Raw genomic sequence first — 20,265 nt, forward strand, 5'->3', positions numbered from 1 at the left:
TTCTTTCTCCCACCTCCTGAGTCTGGCTATTTCATAAGAGATCTACATGGAGAGGAAGAAGACTTAGCTAGGGCTAACAGAAAATAAGATGAGAAAGCTACTGACAGAAATGTTTTCTATGAAAGAGAAATGGGCTTATGTTGGCACATTAAGGTACATATTGAGTGGTTTTCTTCTTTGATTTTTTTAACCAAGGAGGAATTATGATAGAAAAATGTCTGGTCCAATTTGCTATGGATCAGAAACTGAGACTTTGAAAATTGCTTTCATAAAAAAGTAGTGGGGGAAGGGAATTAAATCATTCAGGGGATCATAAACTTGGAAGTAATCTTAGAGAATCCCAACTTTTTCATTTTACACATAAGGAAACTGAGGGCCAGAGAGGTTAAACTGACTTGTTGTTCAAAGAGGACTAACTACATTTGATACTTCAAGAGTTCATTATATATATGTGTATACATATATATATATACACACAAACATGTCTATCTACATATCTGCACAGACACAATGCATGTATGCCTACATGTATCTATACACATAATCATACATGCATGTATATAAATACACAGTCTTATATAATTTTTTACTCATACACATATACACATATATCTATGTGTATGAGTGAACAAATTTTGCTGTAATCTAAACAAAGTCTTGGCCTTCAGACCAAGATCAATGAATAGTTTTTTTAGACTTAGCTAGCATAGCCTCAAACCTAGCACAGGCACCAGAGAGGGGGATCAGCCCTGGTGAAGTTTTATTCATTCTGCCATCTAATAAATAACACCTTGATATGATACAAAGCAATAAGTAAGCTTTTGAGTGTTTGTTTGGGGTTTTGTTTTGTTTTTTCATGAGATCTGCATTCCATAATTGGAACTTGCCTGAGTGTATCTGTCATTACATGTGTATGTATGATAATGTGACTGTGTCACTGCATTCATGTCTGAATTACAGATATAATTAATAAATGGAATTTAGAAAAATAGCAGTCAACAAAAAGCCTTGGCATAGGAAAGTACAACTCCTTTGAAAACTCCTGAATTTTATGAATCCAGGTAACAAATGAACTTATTGAATATTAAGTCCCCTGAAGGCAGGGACAGTATGTATCCTCAGGGCCTAATACAGTGGTCTGGGTATGGTAAGTGATTAATACATGTTTATTAACTTGAATTGAATTTAGAATGTTTACATTTCACAAGGTTGCTGTCAGAAAAGCATCAAGTACATCTTAAAATAGAGATATAAATGTAGGCTGTTAATGATTTAATGGGGAACTTGCCAATTTCCCAAGCAGAAAACTGATAGCTCTACATTAACATAAACAACACTGTTGAAGAAGAACTTAAAAAAGATAGCAGAGATAGTAGTCTATTTCTTCGAGGCCATTATCCCCATTACTGACGAGTGTATGCACACGTTAAAAGAATGTTTTGATCATTTCCTAATGAATGGATTACAAAAAGAGGACCTTAACTAGCTTGGCACGCGTTATCTTCCTGTACATATGTATGTAGATATTTCCTTTGCATACCAGATGGTTATTTCCTTGTATAAATTTTACCACCTGGCCTCTGAGATGCTGATTACTACAAAACTTCCTTTTAGAGTCTTTAATTTATGGAAACTTATTAAACATTAGAGGACTGTGAACTTCAACCAGAATATGTAGTATGAGATTCATGGTCAAAAGAGGAAAGGAGTTTGGGGGACTTCTTGTGTATGTGCAGGTTGCTTCTAAGTTCTATAGGGTGTAGTAAAGGACATTCTAACTTCAAAGGAAAATAAGATCTTTTCCCTGGGCTCTTGTTTGCTTAATTGCTTTGTTACAAAAAACAATCCTGTGTACTCAGGAGTATGAGTATGGTTTACTAGACTGTATTCATGGACTTTGGGAAAACATAATGCCTTAAGTTTAAATGCTCGAAAGAAAAAATGCAACACTCCAGCAGATGCATGCTAGAGGAGGCTTTTGTAAAAGGTAAGGAAGCTAATAGCATGATCATCCCAGTTATAAAGCTTGAGGGAACCTCAGAAATGCTCTAGGCCAATCCATCCTTATCCAGGATGCTCATCACAGCACTACCAAGAAGCTGGCACTCATCAGGAGCTCAAGGACTTCTCATTTTAGGGGAACTTATTATTTCCATCCCTCTTTGGGACAGTTTTAATTGTCAAAGATATGCTATTTGCATGGCAGTCACATGTGCCTTTCTGAAATGGCTATCATTGCTCCTAATTCTGGCCTCTTTTGCCAAAAGGAACAAGTGTGATCCCCTTTCCATAAGAAATAGAAGAAAATTTGGTTCAGTCCCTGCTCTGAAGGAGCTTATAATCTATTCAAGAGAGACACAAAAACAAGCATAGGTATATATAAATATAGAAGATAACTATAGGGGGATAGCACTAGAAGTTGAATGGTGTGTGAGCTGAGTGTTTAAGGAAAGCTGGGATTCTAAGAGGTAGAGGTGCAGAGGGAATGAATTTCAGGCAAGAAGGACAGCTATATAAAAAGCTATATAAGGAGATGGTAGACCACAGATGAGAAATAGGAAAGAGGCCAGTTCGGATGAACCATGGTGGACATGTGGAGGAATATGTAATAAGGCTGGAAAGGTAGTTTTGGGCCAGGTGGTGAAGGGCTTAAATGCCAAACAGAGAAGGTTACTGTTGCACAAAGAATGATGAGGAAACCAAAAGAATTCATTGGAAAGGAGAGTGATTTGGATATCCTTGTGCTTTTAGGAAGGCTATTTTGGCAATTCAGTGGCTCATGGATCAGAGTTAAGGAGAGACCTCAGGCTGCCCAATGCAATGGGAAACTACTGCATTAGTCTAGGTGACAGTCACTTAGGAGCTGACCTTGTACAGTTGGCTATATCAGTGGAAAGGAGATGGACTCAAGAGATGTTATGGCAGGAGAAAAGACAAGATGTGGCAACTGATTTGGATATGTCTTGAGAGGGAGAAGGATTACACTGAGGTTGGGAACCTGGAAGTCTGAAAAGATGATAGCCTCAAGAGTAAGGAAGAAGTTTGAGAAAAGAGGTGGACTTGTGCAAAAACAACAAATTCTGTTTAGACATATTGCGTTTGAAATGCCTTTGGGGCATCCAATTAAAAATAAATAATAGAGGAAGTCTATAATGCACAGTTGGAACTCAGGACAAAGGCTAGGGATGGATACACACATCTGGGAGTCATCAGTATAGAAAGAATAAAGAAACTGATGGGGCCACTAGGAGGGAGTAGAAAGAGAGAAGACAAGAGGGCCTAGGTCGGAGCTTCACGTAGCATGGTCTTCATGTCCTTCAGGAAACTTCCTTGGAATGTTCTCCAACTCACCAACATTACTCCTAAAATGTGGAAACTGAGACTGAGCACAATGCCACTTATGGCCTCTAACCAGAGAAGGTCCAGAAACCCTTCAAATACTCAATTCCCTTCTGTTTGACATTATATCTCTCTTAATATAATCTATAATTATACTAGGTTCTTATTAACTCATATTTATACTGCCAGAAATCAAAACTCAATTTTTTCAGATGAAGTGTTATCTAGCTACATCTCTCCCTCATTGTACTTGTGAAGTTAATTTCTTGAGCCCAAGAGTAGAGTGTTATGTTTATATTTATTAGATTTTATCTCATTAGACATGGCTGATTCTGATCTGTTGAGCTTTTTTGTATCTTATTATTTATGATGTTTGTTATCCCTCCTAAGTTGGTCATCTGAGAATCTGATAAAGATGTGATTTATTTCTTCAAATAATTCATAAAAATGGTGAATAGAACAGGAGCAGAGAGAGATCCTTGGTTCCCTCTATTGGACACCTTATTCCAAGTTAACATTGGCCCATTAATAACTAGTTTTCCAGTCCAAACATTCAAGCAATTCCAAATCCAACTATGTGTTCTTGAGTCACCTCTTTTCCATCCTTGTCACAAAGATAGCTTGAGACTTTGTCCAATGCCATCCTAAAGTCTAGATAAACTACACAATAAACATTCCCTGTCAAAGAAGAAAACAACCTGTGGATGGCATGTTGAGAAAAATCAGATCTAGCTGGCTTAGTAGAGTCATAGGGCTCTTAGTAATCTTCACTTCCCTTTTAAAATATTAACAAACCATTCTTTCATTAAGTCCTATAATTCTACCAGGAAATTAAGTCAAAATTACTGATCTATATATTTAAATATCCCTTTCCTTCCCCCTTTCTCAGGCCCATAAACCTTATGGTTTAAAAAAAGTGAAATAGTATTTTCTCCTACATCAGTCAGAAGAGAGTAGTTTCATGCAATGTTTTCACTTCCTAGGCCATTCTGGCTATGCCCATAAGGGTACTCTCCTTACAGAGTGTAAATGGCAGCTCTACAACTTCCCAACATATTTCTACACTACCTCTCTGGCCACATAGGAAAGTAACAGAGAGAATAACCATACACGCAGGTGATTTAAACATTTTAGGAATTAACAGGATTTCCTACCCTTCTTAGTGTCACAAAGGTACATAATCAGACAGAATGAAATATAATCTTTGTTTGAAATAATAACAATATTATAACAAAATATTATAACAAAAACAATAACAATAATAACCTGCAAGATTTTGTAGATTCTACCCTTTTCTCTTTTTAGAAAGATAAACCTCTACGGGCTTTTGGGAAGGGAAAGAATATTTTCTCATTGGCCCATCAAAAGAGTGGATTTCAGTGCAATTCTTTCACTATCTATTGAGTCTACTACGCAGATTTGGTGAAGGTGCAGCCCAATTATTGGCCATTGTGCCAATGGTACATCAAGGGAAGCTCTATTACTACTTTTACATCTCCCACTACCTCCAAGGGCTTAGAAGAGCATGTCAGAGAGAAGAACAATATAGGGTAGTGGCTCAAAATGGAGAAAGGCCAAAAGGAAGACTTTTCCCCCATCCTGGAGCAAGGAAGGTTGAAATCCAAACGAATGCACTATATAATCTATATAATATAATCTATATTATATTATATATATAATATATATAAATAATATAATATATATATAATTCAAATCAATTCAAATTACCTGAAAGATTCTTCATTGTATTTAATTCTCTTTCCAAACTGTCTAATGTTTGATGATCGGCAGCATCTTCAAGGAATGGTTCATTTTGGTCAGTTACATCAAGGTATTCAATTTCTGAAATTTCTGAAATAGCTCTGGATGTTGGCCTAGAAATTGCACTTCTTGGTCGTTGGTACAGAGACACATGGCTCCGGGAACCATTAAGAAGGTCTTTACAAATTGGTATATTTGCTGAGAGTGGTCTCTTGGAAATACACCCTAAAATCCAATGCAAAGAATATGGATGTTATTATTAGTATTATCATTATCAATAAACATCAGAGAATGCAAATAAACATACTATATGTATAAGCAATCAATAGCAATTCAATTGGACAAAAGAGTTCATTAGATGATCACTTTTTAATTACCAATTTTGTGGTTCACTACAGTACATATTTCATGTTGATTCTCCTGCCATGAAGCAGACTTCTACCCTATGTTTTTCCCCTCACTGTTAGTTGGTATGAGTTTACAGAAATCAAAGTTATTTTAACATAAGATAATTTTTAACTATTCTCCTCCAGTGCCACACACTGGTTTGAATTATTCTTTGAGAAGCAGCGGAATGGAAGCTGTGACAGCTACACCAAACTAGAACTGTCCCCCCATATTTCTCATGTAACAACCACTCATTGACGTTTGGAAAAGCTCATTATGCTGTTGGCTTCAGGATGATGACTCTTTAGGCCAGAACTCACCTATGATAGCAAGGCAGTGGGGATACCTGCAGCACTGGTGGCAGCCATGCCCATTCACCCCTGCTGGCTGCCAGCTCACAACTCTGTGCCTTCTGATAAAGAAGAACCACCCAAGCCTTGCCATCTATCCGGCCTCTACACCACAATCCCCCATCACTGTCACCTGATCTACTTATGTAACATGAAGTTCTCTGGGCTTAATCATCTACCCTACTGCTGACCCCTTACAATTTCTGGACCTCTTCATTGCCTTCCACCAGAACTTTCCTTAATGTGCTGTTTCTCTCAATTAGAAAGTGAGTTCCTTGAGGGCAGGGAGTCTCTCGCTTTTTCTGTTTCTGTCCCTGTCGTTCATCACCGTGCTTGCTGCAAGTTGCTGTTCAGTCATTTTCTTGGCAAAGATACTGGAGTGGTTGGCCATTTCCTTCTCCAGCTCATCGTATAGATGAGGAAACTAAGGCAAACAGGGTTCAGTGACTAGATCAGGGTCACACAGCTAGTAACTGTCTGGGGAGAGATTTGAATTCAGGTCCTCCTGACTCCAGGCCCAGCACTCTATTCACTGACCCACCTAACTGCTCCATATAGCCAGTATCCAAAGAATTTATAAGGAATAGTTATATATACAATTAATGACTTGTATGACTTCCAAGAGGCACTAGTTTGATGAATGTTTCAGAAACTGATTTTAAAGCAATCTTTATGAAGACATAGTTGTATTTATAAAGTATTTTGCAAAACTTTAAGTGTCATACAAATGTCAGCTATTATTTTCTATTAGTAAATATGAGACTAATCTTTTGGGGGAAAAAAAGGAGGGGGAAGGACCTATCTGTACAAAAAAACATTTATAGCAGCTCTTTTTGTGGTGGCAAAGAACTGAAAATCAAAGGTTGCCCATCAATTGGACAATGGCTAAACAAGCTGTGGCATTTGATTGTAATCAAATATTATTGTGTTATAAGAAATGACAAGCAGGATGATTTCATCAAAAAAAACCTGGAAAGACTTACACGAACCGATGCATAGTGAAGTGAACAGAACCAGGAGATTGTTGTACATAGTAACAACGATATCGTTCAATGAAGAACTGTGAATGACTTGGCTATTCTCAGCAACACAATGATCCAAGGAAATCCCAAAGGACTAATGATGAAGCATACTATCAGCCTCCAGAGAAAGAGCTGATTTTTTAGTTATTTATTTCAGTTTTCTGCCACGAATGCCAGCGTCCGCGGGCAGTGATAAAATTCTAGCCAAGTATGAAGAGAGAAAGAAACACGCAGGCCAGGTGGGAGGCAAGTAAAGAACAAGCTCCATTTATTAATCTGAGGTTTAGGGTTTTTATTTCTTTGACTCATGGGAATATCACCCAAAGTAACAGTAAGTAAAGCAACACAGTTTACATATCTTTAACAACAAGCAACACCAAGAATTTTTCCCATGTGAATACTGACCAAAATAACAAGCACATTTCTCATTGCAACATTATCTTGGCCATTTCCTTATCTCATGGGAACATTAACCAGGGAGTTATCTTGTCCCATTTTCTCGCTTCCTTGTAATCTCCAAGGGCATCCTTTCTCTCAAGAGACAGAACAGGGGGGTGGGGAGCCAACATACCTGAATTATGTAGCCATCAGATATAGGACATGCTATAGCCAAAACCTGGCATGGCCTGCATCTTCTGACTCTTCAGAGCTGGCCTTCTATATTTCCCCCTTTTTTCTGTGCTAACTTGAGATAATGGACAGATGCATGAAGTTCACCTAGGATGTGGCCGGCGCATTTTAGCGGACAGAGAAGTAGGAAGCATAAAACTAATACAAAACATAGCCAAGGTAGAAAGTGTAATAGTAAACTTAATACATTATTAAAAGGATTGAGTTGATTTATCCAATTTAACAGCTTATTTGCAATATCTTAAGGGTCACTACTATTAATATGAGAATCAGCTATTTCATGTTGTATCATAGATAATTGTCCAGTTTCCCATGTAATATTTTCAGAATGCCATGCGCCCTGGAGCTTGTTTAATATTTGTTCAATTGTTATATTGGTGAGATTAGAATACACATATGGAGTCACTCAGGTAAAAGAATAGCGATAATCACATTTCAAATTGAAGCACGTTTCTAATTGTTGTATATGTCTACCCAATGCTATCACTGACTGCTCTAAAACATCCAACTCTTGTTGCATCATAGCATCTATTTCAACTTGATGTTGTAAAGCCTCAGACATATTCTGAGCTTGTTCAATATTCACTTTTATAAGGTTTTGAGTTCTAAACTTTTCCCCCTCCCCCCTTCCCAAGATGGCACACAATCTGATATAGGCTATTCATGTACAATCATATTAAACATATTTCCACATTAGACACACTGTGAAAGAAGAATCAGAGCAAAAGGAAAAAAATCTCAAGAAAAAAAACAAAACAAAAGAAGAGAGCAAATAGTATGCTTCGACCTGCATTCAGACTCCATAATTCTTTCTCTCAATGTGGATAGCATTTTACATCATGAATCTTTTGTGATTGCCTTAGATCACTGCATTGCTCAGAAGAACTAAGTCTAACAAAGTCAGTCATCACAAAATGTTGCCGTTACGCATACAATGTTCTCCTGGTTCTGCTCACTTCACTCAGTATCAGTTCATGAAAGCTTTTTCCAGGTTTTTTCCTGAAATCTCTCTGCTCACCATTTCTTATGGAAAAATGGTATTCCACTACATTCATATACCATGACTTGTTCAGCCATTCCCCAACTGATGGGCATCCCCTCAATTTCCAATTCTTGACCACCACAAAAAGAACTGCTGTAAATATTTTTGTACATGTGGGTCCTTTTTCCTTTTTTATGATCTTTTTGGGATATAGACCTAGTAGTGCTATTGCTGGATCAAAGAATATGTACAGTTTTATAGTCTTTGGGTATGAACTGATATTGTTTGAATACAGACTGAAGCATGCTATTTTTCTCTTTCTTTCATTCCTTTTCTTTTTTCAGTCCTTTATACAAGAGGACTAATATGGAAATGTTTTACATGACTGCACATGTATAACCTATGTCTGATTGCTTACTGTTCATGGAGGGATAGAATTTAGAACTTAAAAAACAATTGAAAAAATAGTTTTAACATGTTACCAGGAAAAAATATATATTTTTTTAAAAATATGAGATTAGTCTTTTTTTTCTGGAGGTGGCATCAATATTTATGCTAACAGAGAACATTTACAGAACCTAACTGAAAAGCTAATCCTTGTAATACTGAAATATAATTGGATTTTCAGAATTTGGTAAAAGTGAAGATTCCTTGCTAATTTGTAAAGGACTCAAAACATCATTGGAATATACCCAATTATAGTTAATAAACAATTACAAGGGGAAAATAGTGAAGAGAAATTCTTAATTCTATATGCTACATATCTTTCTTCTTTGTATGAGCTCAGTCTAATATTTATTTCCAGAGAAAATTTACTTAATATTGTTACTTATGTTTTGACAAAGAGTTAATTTGTGAAGGAAAGAAAAACAAAGAATAAAAATAAAATTAAGCATGGAATGATCTTAACATTTTTGGAGTTATCAATTGGTGGATATAAAGAATGAATGGTTCATGCTATCAAAAAAGGAAATTACCATCTAGTGGTTAAGATTTAAAAAGCAGACAGTCAACTAGAAGTATACAAATGTCTCTGAAACAATCTGGGAAGCTAGACTGGTATAAGTTTTAACATAGTCGGCTGCTCATGTCAAAAACTCAAGGTTACAAGTCAAATGGTAACTCCTCTGTGCCTTAGTATGAATCACTGTGTCTGACATAAGTGCCCCTAAAGGTAATACTCCTGAGCCAAGCTCTGCTGGCAAAGCATTTCAGAAACCAGAGTCACCTCCACACCAGAAGGAAACATTGGAGGAACACTTTAGTGACGGCTAATAGAGTCACAGTGATGAAGTGCAAATAATAATAATGGAAATCAGATATAAGATCCATGTTAATTTAAATATATATATATATATATATATATATATATATATATCACACAAGAAATAGTGAAATTGAAGAAATTAATCAATATACTAAAATGGCAGGAGATGAACATATTAATACTAAAAGCCTGTTTTGGCTGTGGATTATAAAAATGGGTGACTACCATCACAGCAAGTTAAACTATATTTACCAGCTCAACTTTTGAGACTATTAACTCAATAGAAAGACTAAAAATTAAACAATAAGCACAGACTTTAAAAGGAACAAAAGAGAGCTGCAGTATACCTATTAATATTAATTCAGCTAAAATTGTAATTAATATACATCCGAGGTTAAGTATGTGAGTCAACTGGAAAGGTTTATTACAGGGATTTAGGAAAGCATTCCTGTATACTAATGCAAAACACAATGAAGGAATATTCAGGTCCTTGACACCAACAAGATGTTGTATGACAACTAACAAGACTGTGGGAAATAAAATTATAAAATATGCCATACCCTGGTCCTTATGGGTTATATCACTAAGCATAGCAATTTTGCTAAATAATAGGAAAATCTCCATCTTGACTGCGAACGGATTAAGTACACAATCCTCCCTATCTGAAAACTCAACATGATGATAAAAATGTATTAATACTATTGTTCTGGATGTTAACTATACTAGCCTCTAGGCCAACAATCCATTTGGTAACTTTCATGGTTCCATATCTGCTGATTAAAGAACATGGAGTGGGCACTGAGTCTAGAAATCTGGGGTCAAGTGGGATAAATTATGGTGTAGTAGATAAAGTGCTAGATTTGGAGTTAGGAAGACCTGGGTTCAAATCCTACCACAGACACTAGAGGCAAGGACAGATTGCAGATTTCTAGTACTGCATAACACAGTATCAATCCAGTCACAGCTGTGGGACTCTGGGCATGTCACAGCCTCTTATGACTTCAGCTCCTCATCTTTAAAATGAGGGGGTATTCTAGGGGTCAAATGAGATGATATTTGTAAAGTACTTCATGCAGCCTGGCACATAGTAGCTATTTGATAAATGTCAACTCTCTTCCTTTCCGTAAGGTCCCTCCCAACTCTAAATTTATGATCCTATAATGTCTTGGGTAGGTAAGATTTTTGTGATATAATGAGGGGATTTTAATGAAAAAAAATATGATTAGTTTAGGTGGCATGCAGAGTAGATTTAAAAAAATAAAATATATAATGAAAAATATTGGTTTGGGTGGTATAGAGAGCAGATTAAGAAAATAAAATATCTCATGGATAAAATTCATTTTCTAATGTCACGAGTTAAAAGGCACTTTCCTTAATGACTCAGGAGGAAAAAAAAAGAATATTCCTTCTTAGAAGCTGATCTAAGTCTGAATGCTTTGTTTCTTAATTTGAACCTGTGATTTCATCAGGGATGGGTACTCCTTGGTGGAGAGAGTCTCTGGGTGCAGATCTGCAAAGCATTGCTGATTTAGTGTTAGAGATTTCTTTGGAGAATGGTTAAGTATTTGTTACAAATATTCTTTTTCGAGTTCTCATAGATGCGATGCAACAGCCTATACTCAAAAGAACTAAACATCGCAAGTGGAGAAAAAAACTAAAGTAAAACTGTCAGGGAAGAGGGCAAAAGGCCCCAGTAGATCTGCCATACAATTATCACTCAGAGATGAGAAATTCTGGCATGGAATTTTATACTTAGTTACATTTATATATATTAAATTATGTTTGTATTTGACAAATATTCCATCTTATTAAATCATCATTTTGATTCAGTTTATTAGAAAGCGAGTGTATTTTGGAGTCTCATAACACAAAATCCAATACATGGGAGATTGAGGTGGATTTATTATTAGATATACAGAATGTTGTTTTATAAAGAATGATTACATAATAGAGTTTCATCTATAATACAGTTATGGGTATGGATAGGTTCTAGTGTATTAATGACTGAGAAGTATCTTTTAGGTTTGCGGAACATTAATTTGGTTCGCACATGAACCTGACCAGTCTAAGGTCACTACCTGGAGAAATACAGAGCTGAGAGCTTTGCACAAGAACAGACTTGATGGGCAGAGGCCCCTGAGTCAATCATTTCCCCCAGTGTGTGTGTAATGATTCATAAGAGGCTGGCGTGGGGGGAGTTCAGCACAAGTCCAGTTATACATTCAGAGAAAGAGCTCAAAACTGCCAAGAGTGAGTCAGTGGCATTATCTTCAGAGACAAAAGACAGCTAGATGGTGGAGCAAGAGTGAGGCTGTGGAAGTGGGAAGGATTCTCAGTTCTGCCACATAAAGACAGCTGTGCTTTTGAAGTTCTTATATTTATCTTGTGTTTAATTTCTTCTTCCTCCCCTGTCTCAGGGGGACAGTGACTCTCTATAACTAGAATCTGTGTCCCTGTCAATAAGAGTCCTTATCTCCCTTCTGATCTGCTGTTTCTGATTTGCTTCCAGCTTAGACACGTAAGAATCATGACTGTGAGGATTGGGGCCGACTAAGAATAGGGAGATGTTGAGGGAGGCCTCCAGGCTTGCTCTCTAGCCATGGTCACAGGCATAGTCAACCAGCATTTCTTAAGTGCCTACTCTGAGCTAGGCACTGTGCCAAGAGCTAGGATACAAAGAAAGGCAAAAAGCAACAGAATCCCTGAGGGTCTAATGGGGGAGACAATGTGCAAACAATTATTCGCAAGCAAACAAGTCAAACAGATAAGTCTCAGAGTGAAGGCGCTATGATCAAGGAGGACTGGGTAAGACTTCTTGCAGAAGATAAGTCGGTGCCTGAGATTTGAAGGCAAGCCAGGAGACGGGGGGAAGAGTGTTCCAGCCATGAAGGACAGCCAGTAAAAACATTCAGTGGGGAGATGGAGTGACCTTTGAGAGGAAGAGAAAGGAGGCCAATGTCCTTGATCACTGAGTACATGGGATAAAATGTACCAAAAAAAATTGTTGTTATTTGTCCTTCATTCTCAAAGAGGGCCGATGACATCAGGAAGACGATGTCTTGACTTGCAAGTGAATAAGATTTAAGTGAGGCAGAGCTGTTCAAAGTTATCAGCCTAACTTCTCCAGAGTCACTGGAGTCCAGTTGCAAGACATAGGTCAGGATGACTGGTCATGGCCCAGATGCAGTGGGTGACCCTGGTCTTTTTAAACTAAGGTCTTTCCCACGTCTCAGTTTATCAGAGGCAGCATCCATCCAGTCATTAAAGGCTAGTTAAGAATTGAGGCAAAAAATGGCCTAGTTTGTCCTCTCAAGAGAATTGGTCTGGGAGGGGAAAACCCTCAGAGTTTCTGACCAGAGCAGAAACACCTGCTATTTACACTCATTCTGAGCCATCAAAACCCAAACAATAAGCAAGTGAGGTCTGGGCTGGGACCCACTATTGGTCCATCAGTGACAGCCAGAGTGATTTGGGTTTGAAGGCACAGACATGAAGGGTTTGAAAGCCAAACAGAGGATTTTAGATTCCATCCTGGATGTAACGAGGAGTCTCTGGAATTTACTGAAAAGGGGCATAAGGTAGTCAGACCTGCCTGTGTTGTCGCAAGTTCAATTTGATCACTGTGCAGTAGAAGGACTACAGTGAGGAGAGACTCAGGCAGGGACACCCATGAGTAACTTTTGCAGCAATCTGGGGTGGTGTCAGTGTCGGAGGAGAGAAGGGGCAGGGAATTGGAGAGATGCTGCAAAGGCAGAAATGACAGGACTTAACAACTGTTTAGGAACAGAGAATAAGAGAGAGGGTGGGGTCGAGGATGAGCACCAGGTGTGAGGCTGTGTGCTTCAGAACATGGACTTTCTGGCACCTCTTTTTGGTGATGAAGACCTCTTTTTGTGCCTATTTGCTACATCTGGGAGTGCTGAGGTTTTTAGGGAGGCAAGGCATTACTATATTATTCTCCACTATAATCATTTGTTTGCATGTCTTACTTCTATTACATTGCAAGCAACATGAGGGCAGGAACCATGATACTTCTGTATTCCCAGATGTTCTAAAATACTACTATACTCACAGTATATTTTGAATGATGCTATAAAAGATGTTCATGCTTCAGATTGGGCTCAATGTTTGGGTTCAGTGACCTCCAAAAACCTTCAAAATCTAGAATTCTGTGATTATATGATTCTGTTTATGACTTAATTACAAAATACATAGAATCAATTAACTATGGGGTTTATATGCCTTATGTAAACTCTGAAGTAGAATGTTTGACTAGAATGTAAGTTTCTTGAGCACAGGAACAATTTCCTCTTTATTTGAATACCAAGTATATGCATATGACAGATATTTAATAAATGCTGAATAATTTGAATTAAAGGGACAATCCAACGCTCTCATTTTACTGATGAGGAAAAGCCCAAAGAAGCTAAGGTATTTTACATGGGAGTTAGTAGCAGACCTGAAACTATAATTCAGATTTTCTGTCTCCTATCAAATAAGTGCTCGACCTAATCCAATAATATAATTTGATTCAACAAACCTGTATTAATCAGATGGTATATACAAGGCATTATGGAATATGAAATGAAAAAAAAAAGACAAAGCCCCTCAAGGAATTTACAATTTAATCCCAGAGAAATGCAGTATGCAAATAAATGAGTATAACACAGAGTGGAATTCAATATAAAACAAAGGAAAAAGTAAGAAAAATTTCAGGAGGAAGACGATAGTCTAGGGTGGTGGCATTGTCAGCTATAGGTCTGAAGAAATGCTCTATGGAGGAAACAGCGATAGAGTTGGGTTTTGAAGAAAAAGAACCATCTGAAGAGGAAGAAACAAGAAAAGTACATGTTCCAGGACTGGAGAATGGTGTGGTAAAGGCACGGACTTAGAGTGTAAGATGAATCTGAGGAAGAGCTAGCTGTCAAGTTTGACAACACAGACTACATAAAGAAAAGAATGCAACTGTAAGAGTTGGATACTGTTTGTAGAAGGCAATATATTTGAGGCTAAAGAGTCTGTATTTGGTCCACAGCATTATCATTCTGTTATGTATTTGTTTTTCAAGCAGAGGACTAGCATAGTTGAACCTGTTTATTGAGGATATTATCTCCAAAGCTTTTTGAAGGAGAAATTGGAAAAGGGCAATGGTGGAGACACAGAGACAAGTTACTACTGTTATTAAAACAGTCCAGGAGAAATGCAACACGGACCTAAAAACTCATATTGTGAGCATGGGGGGGGGGTGTTTGATACTCTGAAAGTAAAATTAATGAAACTTGTAAAGTGATTAGATATGAGTGGTAAAAGAGAAAAGAAAATCAAAATGCTCTCAAATTTGAAACCTGAATAATTGGGTTCATGGTGATGCCAGTAATAGAAAAAAAGGAATTTGGAAGAAGGGCCAGATTTAGGAGGAGAAATGAAGAGTTGCATTTTAGATATGATAAATGTGATGTGATGGACATCTAGGACTGCAACATAGGAGAGGCATTGAGACAAGAAAGAGAGATTTGGGAGTAATTCTCAAAGAATAATTATTGAAGCCATGGGAGTAGATGATATTCCCTAGGAGAAAATACAGAGAGAAAAAAAAAGCAGCCTGAGGACAGAAGCTTGGGTGGAAGCCAAATTGAGGGGTTGGGAAGAACACGAGCCAGGGAAGGAGACCGAGTAGGTGTCAGGCTGGTATGAGGAGAACCAAGAAACAGTAATATCTCAAAATCCAAACAGTGGTTGGAGATCCAGAAAGAGAACGTTGCCAAGAGAATTGTTTCATAAAGGTCAAAGTGGAGGAATAATGAAAAGAGGCCACCGGATTTTGGCAAGTAAGAGGCCAATAACTACGTATAGAATAATTTCAGCAAAGTATGAATTCAAAAGTCAGATTGAAAAGTTAAGGATTGTGCAAGGCGTAAGGAAGTGGATGACTATAAACTATTCTTTCTAGAAATTTAGCAGAGAAGGAGGAAGAGATATAGAATAACAGCCTGAAGGAATAGCTTTCAGAATAGGAAGATCTGGCAATGACTGTACATTGCAATGGGAGGTGGGGACAAAGGAGAGAGAGAGAGAGGAGCGGAGAGACTGAAAGTCAGAGAATGAATTCTTTATGGATCAAGAACTTGGCCTTAACAAGAAAGAAGTCTCCTTCATCCTCCAAAGCTAAAGCAAAAATTGATACCGTAGGTGAAGACACAGAAGTCCTGAGGTGGAAAGGACAGGAGATGAAGGAGTTCATGATGATCTTAATTTTGTCAGTAAAGCAACCTGCTGACACACAAAGTAATCAGCTGACAAAGATGGAATCAGAGGCCTAGGAAAAGAGATGAGAAATTCTGCCTCATCAGCCATGAGGGGAAGTGATAGGATGTCAATGGGAAATTAATAAAAGGAGTGCTTTGTGGCAGTGAGGCCCAAAATGAGATTCAGAGCATGAGTTATAGTAAGTCCAGTCAGCGCAGTTGTTGTTTTTTTTTTTTAACGTTCTCCAGAAGAGCTCTATTACTAAGGCATAGGAGCCACAAAATATAGATGATATGAGAGGATGAGGAGGGAAGAAGGGGAGAAGAACAGCCCATGGCCAGGGAGATTAACAAGACAGAAAAGGTGACACAAATGAATATGGGAATCAATTATTGAGTATAAGTGTCTCCTTAAATGGTTACCATAAAGACAAGATTAGGAAGAAATTGAATCCAAAACTAAATAGAGTTTGGGATGAGTGATAGGAGCAGATTCAGGAGGAATGGGGCAGTTGGAGAGGAAAAAGGTAGAGAATGATCAGAGGGAGGAATTGCAGAGTTCAGGATTTTGGAGGTTGAATCGCTTAAGGTGATGGCAAAGCCAAAGGGATGACTAAACTATGGATGGCTGAGGTAGAAGGGAGAGGGGATCACAGGACTTAAGATATGAATGAACTACAAAGCCAGTGTGTGGTAAGGGTCATCAGTGTGAATATACTGAAGTCACTGAGCATAATGTTAGGATCTGGGATAAAAAAGAAGCCTAAGAACCAGATACTGAACTTATTGAGGAAAGGAGAAAATGACCAAAGGACAATAAGAAGGAACTGGAGAGGATATGGGATGCTGCTGCAGACTTCAAGGGGAGAAGGTGCTTAATTCTGGTCACAGTATGGGGATTCACAAATACACAGGCTTCCTCTTGGCATGGATTGAAGCAGCAGCCAGTACTGGAGAAGCAGCCTAGAAAATGCTGGCCTATAGCTGCACAGAGTATCATCATATGAGATATATTTCAGTTTGAGTATAATAATGTAAAAATTTTGAATGGAAATTCTTGCTTTATATTTTAAAAACAAAAGTAAAACGTCTTAACACAAAGCAATGAACAGTAAGAACAAAAGTTTCACTTGATCCATCTATCTGTACTCTGTCCTCCTTTTCATGCTAAATTCCTTGAGGAAGCTGTCTATAAACTGTGTCTGTACTTTCTTTTTTTTCCTCATTCTCTTTTGACCTCTGTAGTCTAGCTTCCAAGGATTCACTGAACTGACTCTTTTCCAGTTACCGCTGATCTGCTGCCAGCCAAAGCCAATGGCCTGTTCTTGATCCTCACGCCTCAGGATCCCTCTGTACACCCTGTCGTGGTTTATCACTCTCTTCCCTTTGATACTCTGTTTGCTCCAGGGTTTTTTGTTTTGTTCGGTGTTGGGGTTTGGTGCCTGCATGTGTATGTGTGTGTGTGTGTATGTGTGTGCGCGCACATACACATGTCTGTGTGCACATGTGTGTGCATGCTTAATACATTTACATGTTTTATTGATAATTTACAATACTCCAACAGACCAGCCCCATTGCTATGTTTCTAATTCTTAACACTTAACTCCTACAAAAATAAACCCAAGCTTTTACAGGAACAATGCATAATTAAAACCTTTGTAGCTGTTTTAAGGGAGTTTTCATTTACAAACATACTTATTTCAACAAAATGCCCTATCAACCAGAGAGGGGCATATGCTTATACTAAAGATATAACCTATTTACTCATGCAAAACAATTATGTTCACCATCCTCCCTCCATTCCACCTTTAAAACAAACAAAGCAAAAGAATCAATGGAACTATTTATAATTTGAAGACACTGTACCCCTGCTTTTCCTCCTATCTGTCTGATCATTCCTTCTCTGTCTACTTTGCTGTATCTTCTTTCATCCAGGTCTTACCCACTAACTGTGGGAGTCCCCCAAGACTCTGTTTATCCTCAGCCCTCTTCTCTTTTCCCTCTAACCTATTCTGCTTAGTGATCCCATCAGCTCCCATATATTCAATTATCATCTCTATTCAGATAATTCTGAAATCTCTTTATCGATCCCTAACCCACATCTCTCTTGGCCTTCAGTGTAGCATCTCCAATAGCCAAGTAGACATCTCAAATTGGATGTCCTGTAGACATCTTAAATTCAACATGATTTAAAACTGAAGTCATTATCTTTCCCCCTCAAACATGCCCTTATTCCCCACATTCATAGTACTGTGAAGGGTACAACCATCATCTCAGTTACCTGGGTTCATAACATAGGTACCATTTTTGACTTCTCATTATCAACCGCCATATCTAATCTGTCACCAAGTTCTGTCAATCCTAGGTTAGAAATATCTTTCTGAGAAAGCGCCTACTCTGCACACACACAGCCATCACCCTGATACAGGCTTTCATCACCTCTCATCTGTACTATCATAATAAGTAGCTTTAGTTGGTTTCCCTGCCTCTAATCTCTTCCCACTCTAGCCCTTTCTTCAGTCAACTGTCAAAGTAATCTTCCTAAAACACAGATTTAACTGTATCTCTCCTCTACTCAATAAACTATAGTGGTTCCTTATTAGGCCTAGGATCAAATATAAAGTCCTTTGTTTGACTTTCAAAACCCTTTGTAACTAGACCCTTCCTATCTCTCTAACTAATGTAACTTATTTCCTCTTTCTCTACATTCCAGTGACAATGACCTCCTTGATGTTCCTTACACATGACACTCCATCTCTTGACTGTGCATTTTTACTCATGCCTGGAATTCTCTCCCCTCCTCCCCATATATCCTGGCTTCCCTAAATTCCTTCAAGTCTCAGCTAAAATCTCACCTTCTACAAGAAGCCTTTCCTTATCCCCCTTAATGTGTACACCTTCCTCCTGAGAGTCCAATTTGTTTGCATATTGTCTTCCCCACTAGATGTTAAGCCATTTGAATGCAGCTCTTTAGGCCTTTCTTTGTATCCATAGAATTTAACACAGTATCTGATACATAATAAGGATATAATAAATGTTGCTGACTTGACTTGAATAATTCCAAAATGCCCAGAAGAAAAAGCTTCAATATTCAAATCATTCAACCCTATTTCAACATCAACAGATGCTATTTATGTCTTAGAAATATCCTTACCCCTTTGAGGATGCAGCACACCTGATACTTTTTTCTGGTTATTCCAAACAACATCTTGAACTACTGAATCATCAGCATGTTCACTTAAACTACTCTCAGATATCCACTGTCGATTTCCTGAAATCAAAAAGGGGAAAACAGAAATCTAACATTAAACACTGAAAAACACTGCATCTTCTTGATGTTTGCTATAACAGTTGTATTCTAAATGGAATACGTACTATTGTAGCACAGTTGACTTAGCTGTAAAAAGAGTATTTTAATAGCTGAATCCATTTATTGTGTTATTAAATATGAAATGACATAAGCATACACTAATGAGAAAAATGAGGATATTTTTTATACAGTAGGTGTTCCCAATTTATTGAATTAAAACGGAAAATAAAAAGATAGTTGTTGAAAAGTTATTTAATACTTTAAAAAATTTTTGGTGATAAGAATTTCAAAGATAGGTATTTATACATCAAGGTAGTTGTTTATAATAGATAATAGATAAATAAATATATCCATATTCCTTGGACATGGAAAATTCAACACACAAACTACATGTGGATGTATGTAAAACAAAACTTGGAAATTGCAGATTGTAATGCACATCTTAATTTATGGCAGAGAGGTGAAGGACAGCCAGGACAGAATATTTTATACATTGTTATATAAGGTCAGTGTATCTTGACTTAATTGTTTTTCTTTGTCACAAGAAAGATCTCAGTCTGGAGGAAAGGAAGAAAATGCCTATCAGGTAAAGACAAAAACCAGCAACAATATATTTTATTTTGCTCTGTTTTGTTTTTAAAAGTTTCTCAAGTTTCAGAGACTCTTAAACTTGTCTTTTGAGGTAACCTGAGAATAAGTGGAATCTTTGATCCATTAATCAAATTAACTAATACAACACTTTTCTCTTATTAAGACACATGAAATAATGCTGCATGAAAATAGTATGATTCCAAAATTTCCTACTAATTTACAAATAAAATAGGCCCCAAGTTAAAATTTTCTTTTTTCCTTTCTCACAGAAAAATTTCTCACATTCAGATAACAGCATTAGAATCATCCCATAACTCCTTGCATAAAATTAACAACAATTTTTGACAGGTAAATAGAAAAGAATGATGTCATTCATTACCC

The 20,265-nt window shown here is 37.4% G+C and overlaps 1 protein-coding gene across 1 annotated transcript in view; it reads right to left on the minus strand.

Moving 5' to 3' along the window:
• Nucleotides 1-20,265, minus strand: part of ZBBX (zinc finger B-box domain containing) — a 122,335-nt gene that overhangs the window by 17,744 nt on the left and 84,326 nt on the right. The window contains 2 exon segments of the mRNA XM_020980125.1: nt 5,068-5,325; nt 19,138-19,254. Coding sequence (XP_020835784.1) covers nt 5,068-5,325; nt 19,138-19,254 — 375 coding nt within the window.

The sequence above is a fragment of the Phascolarctos cinereus genome, unplaced genomic scaffold, assembly GCF_003287225.1.
Source record: "Phascolarctos cinereus isolate Bilbo 61053 unplaced genomic scaffold, phaCin_HiC Scaffold_7;HRSCAF=346, whole genome shotgun sequence".
Classification (NCBI taxonomy): domain Eukaryota; kingdom Metazoa; phylum Chordata; class Mammalia; order Diprotodontia; family Phascolarctidae; genus Phascolarctos; species Phascolarctos cinereus.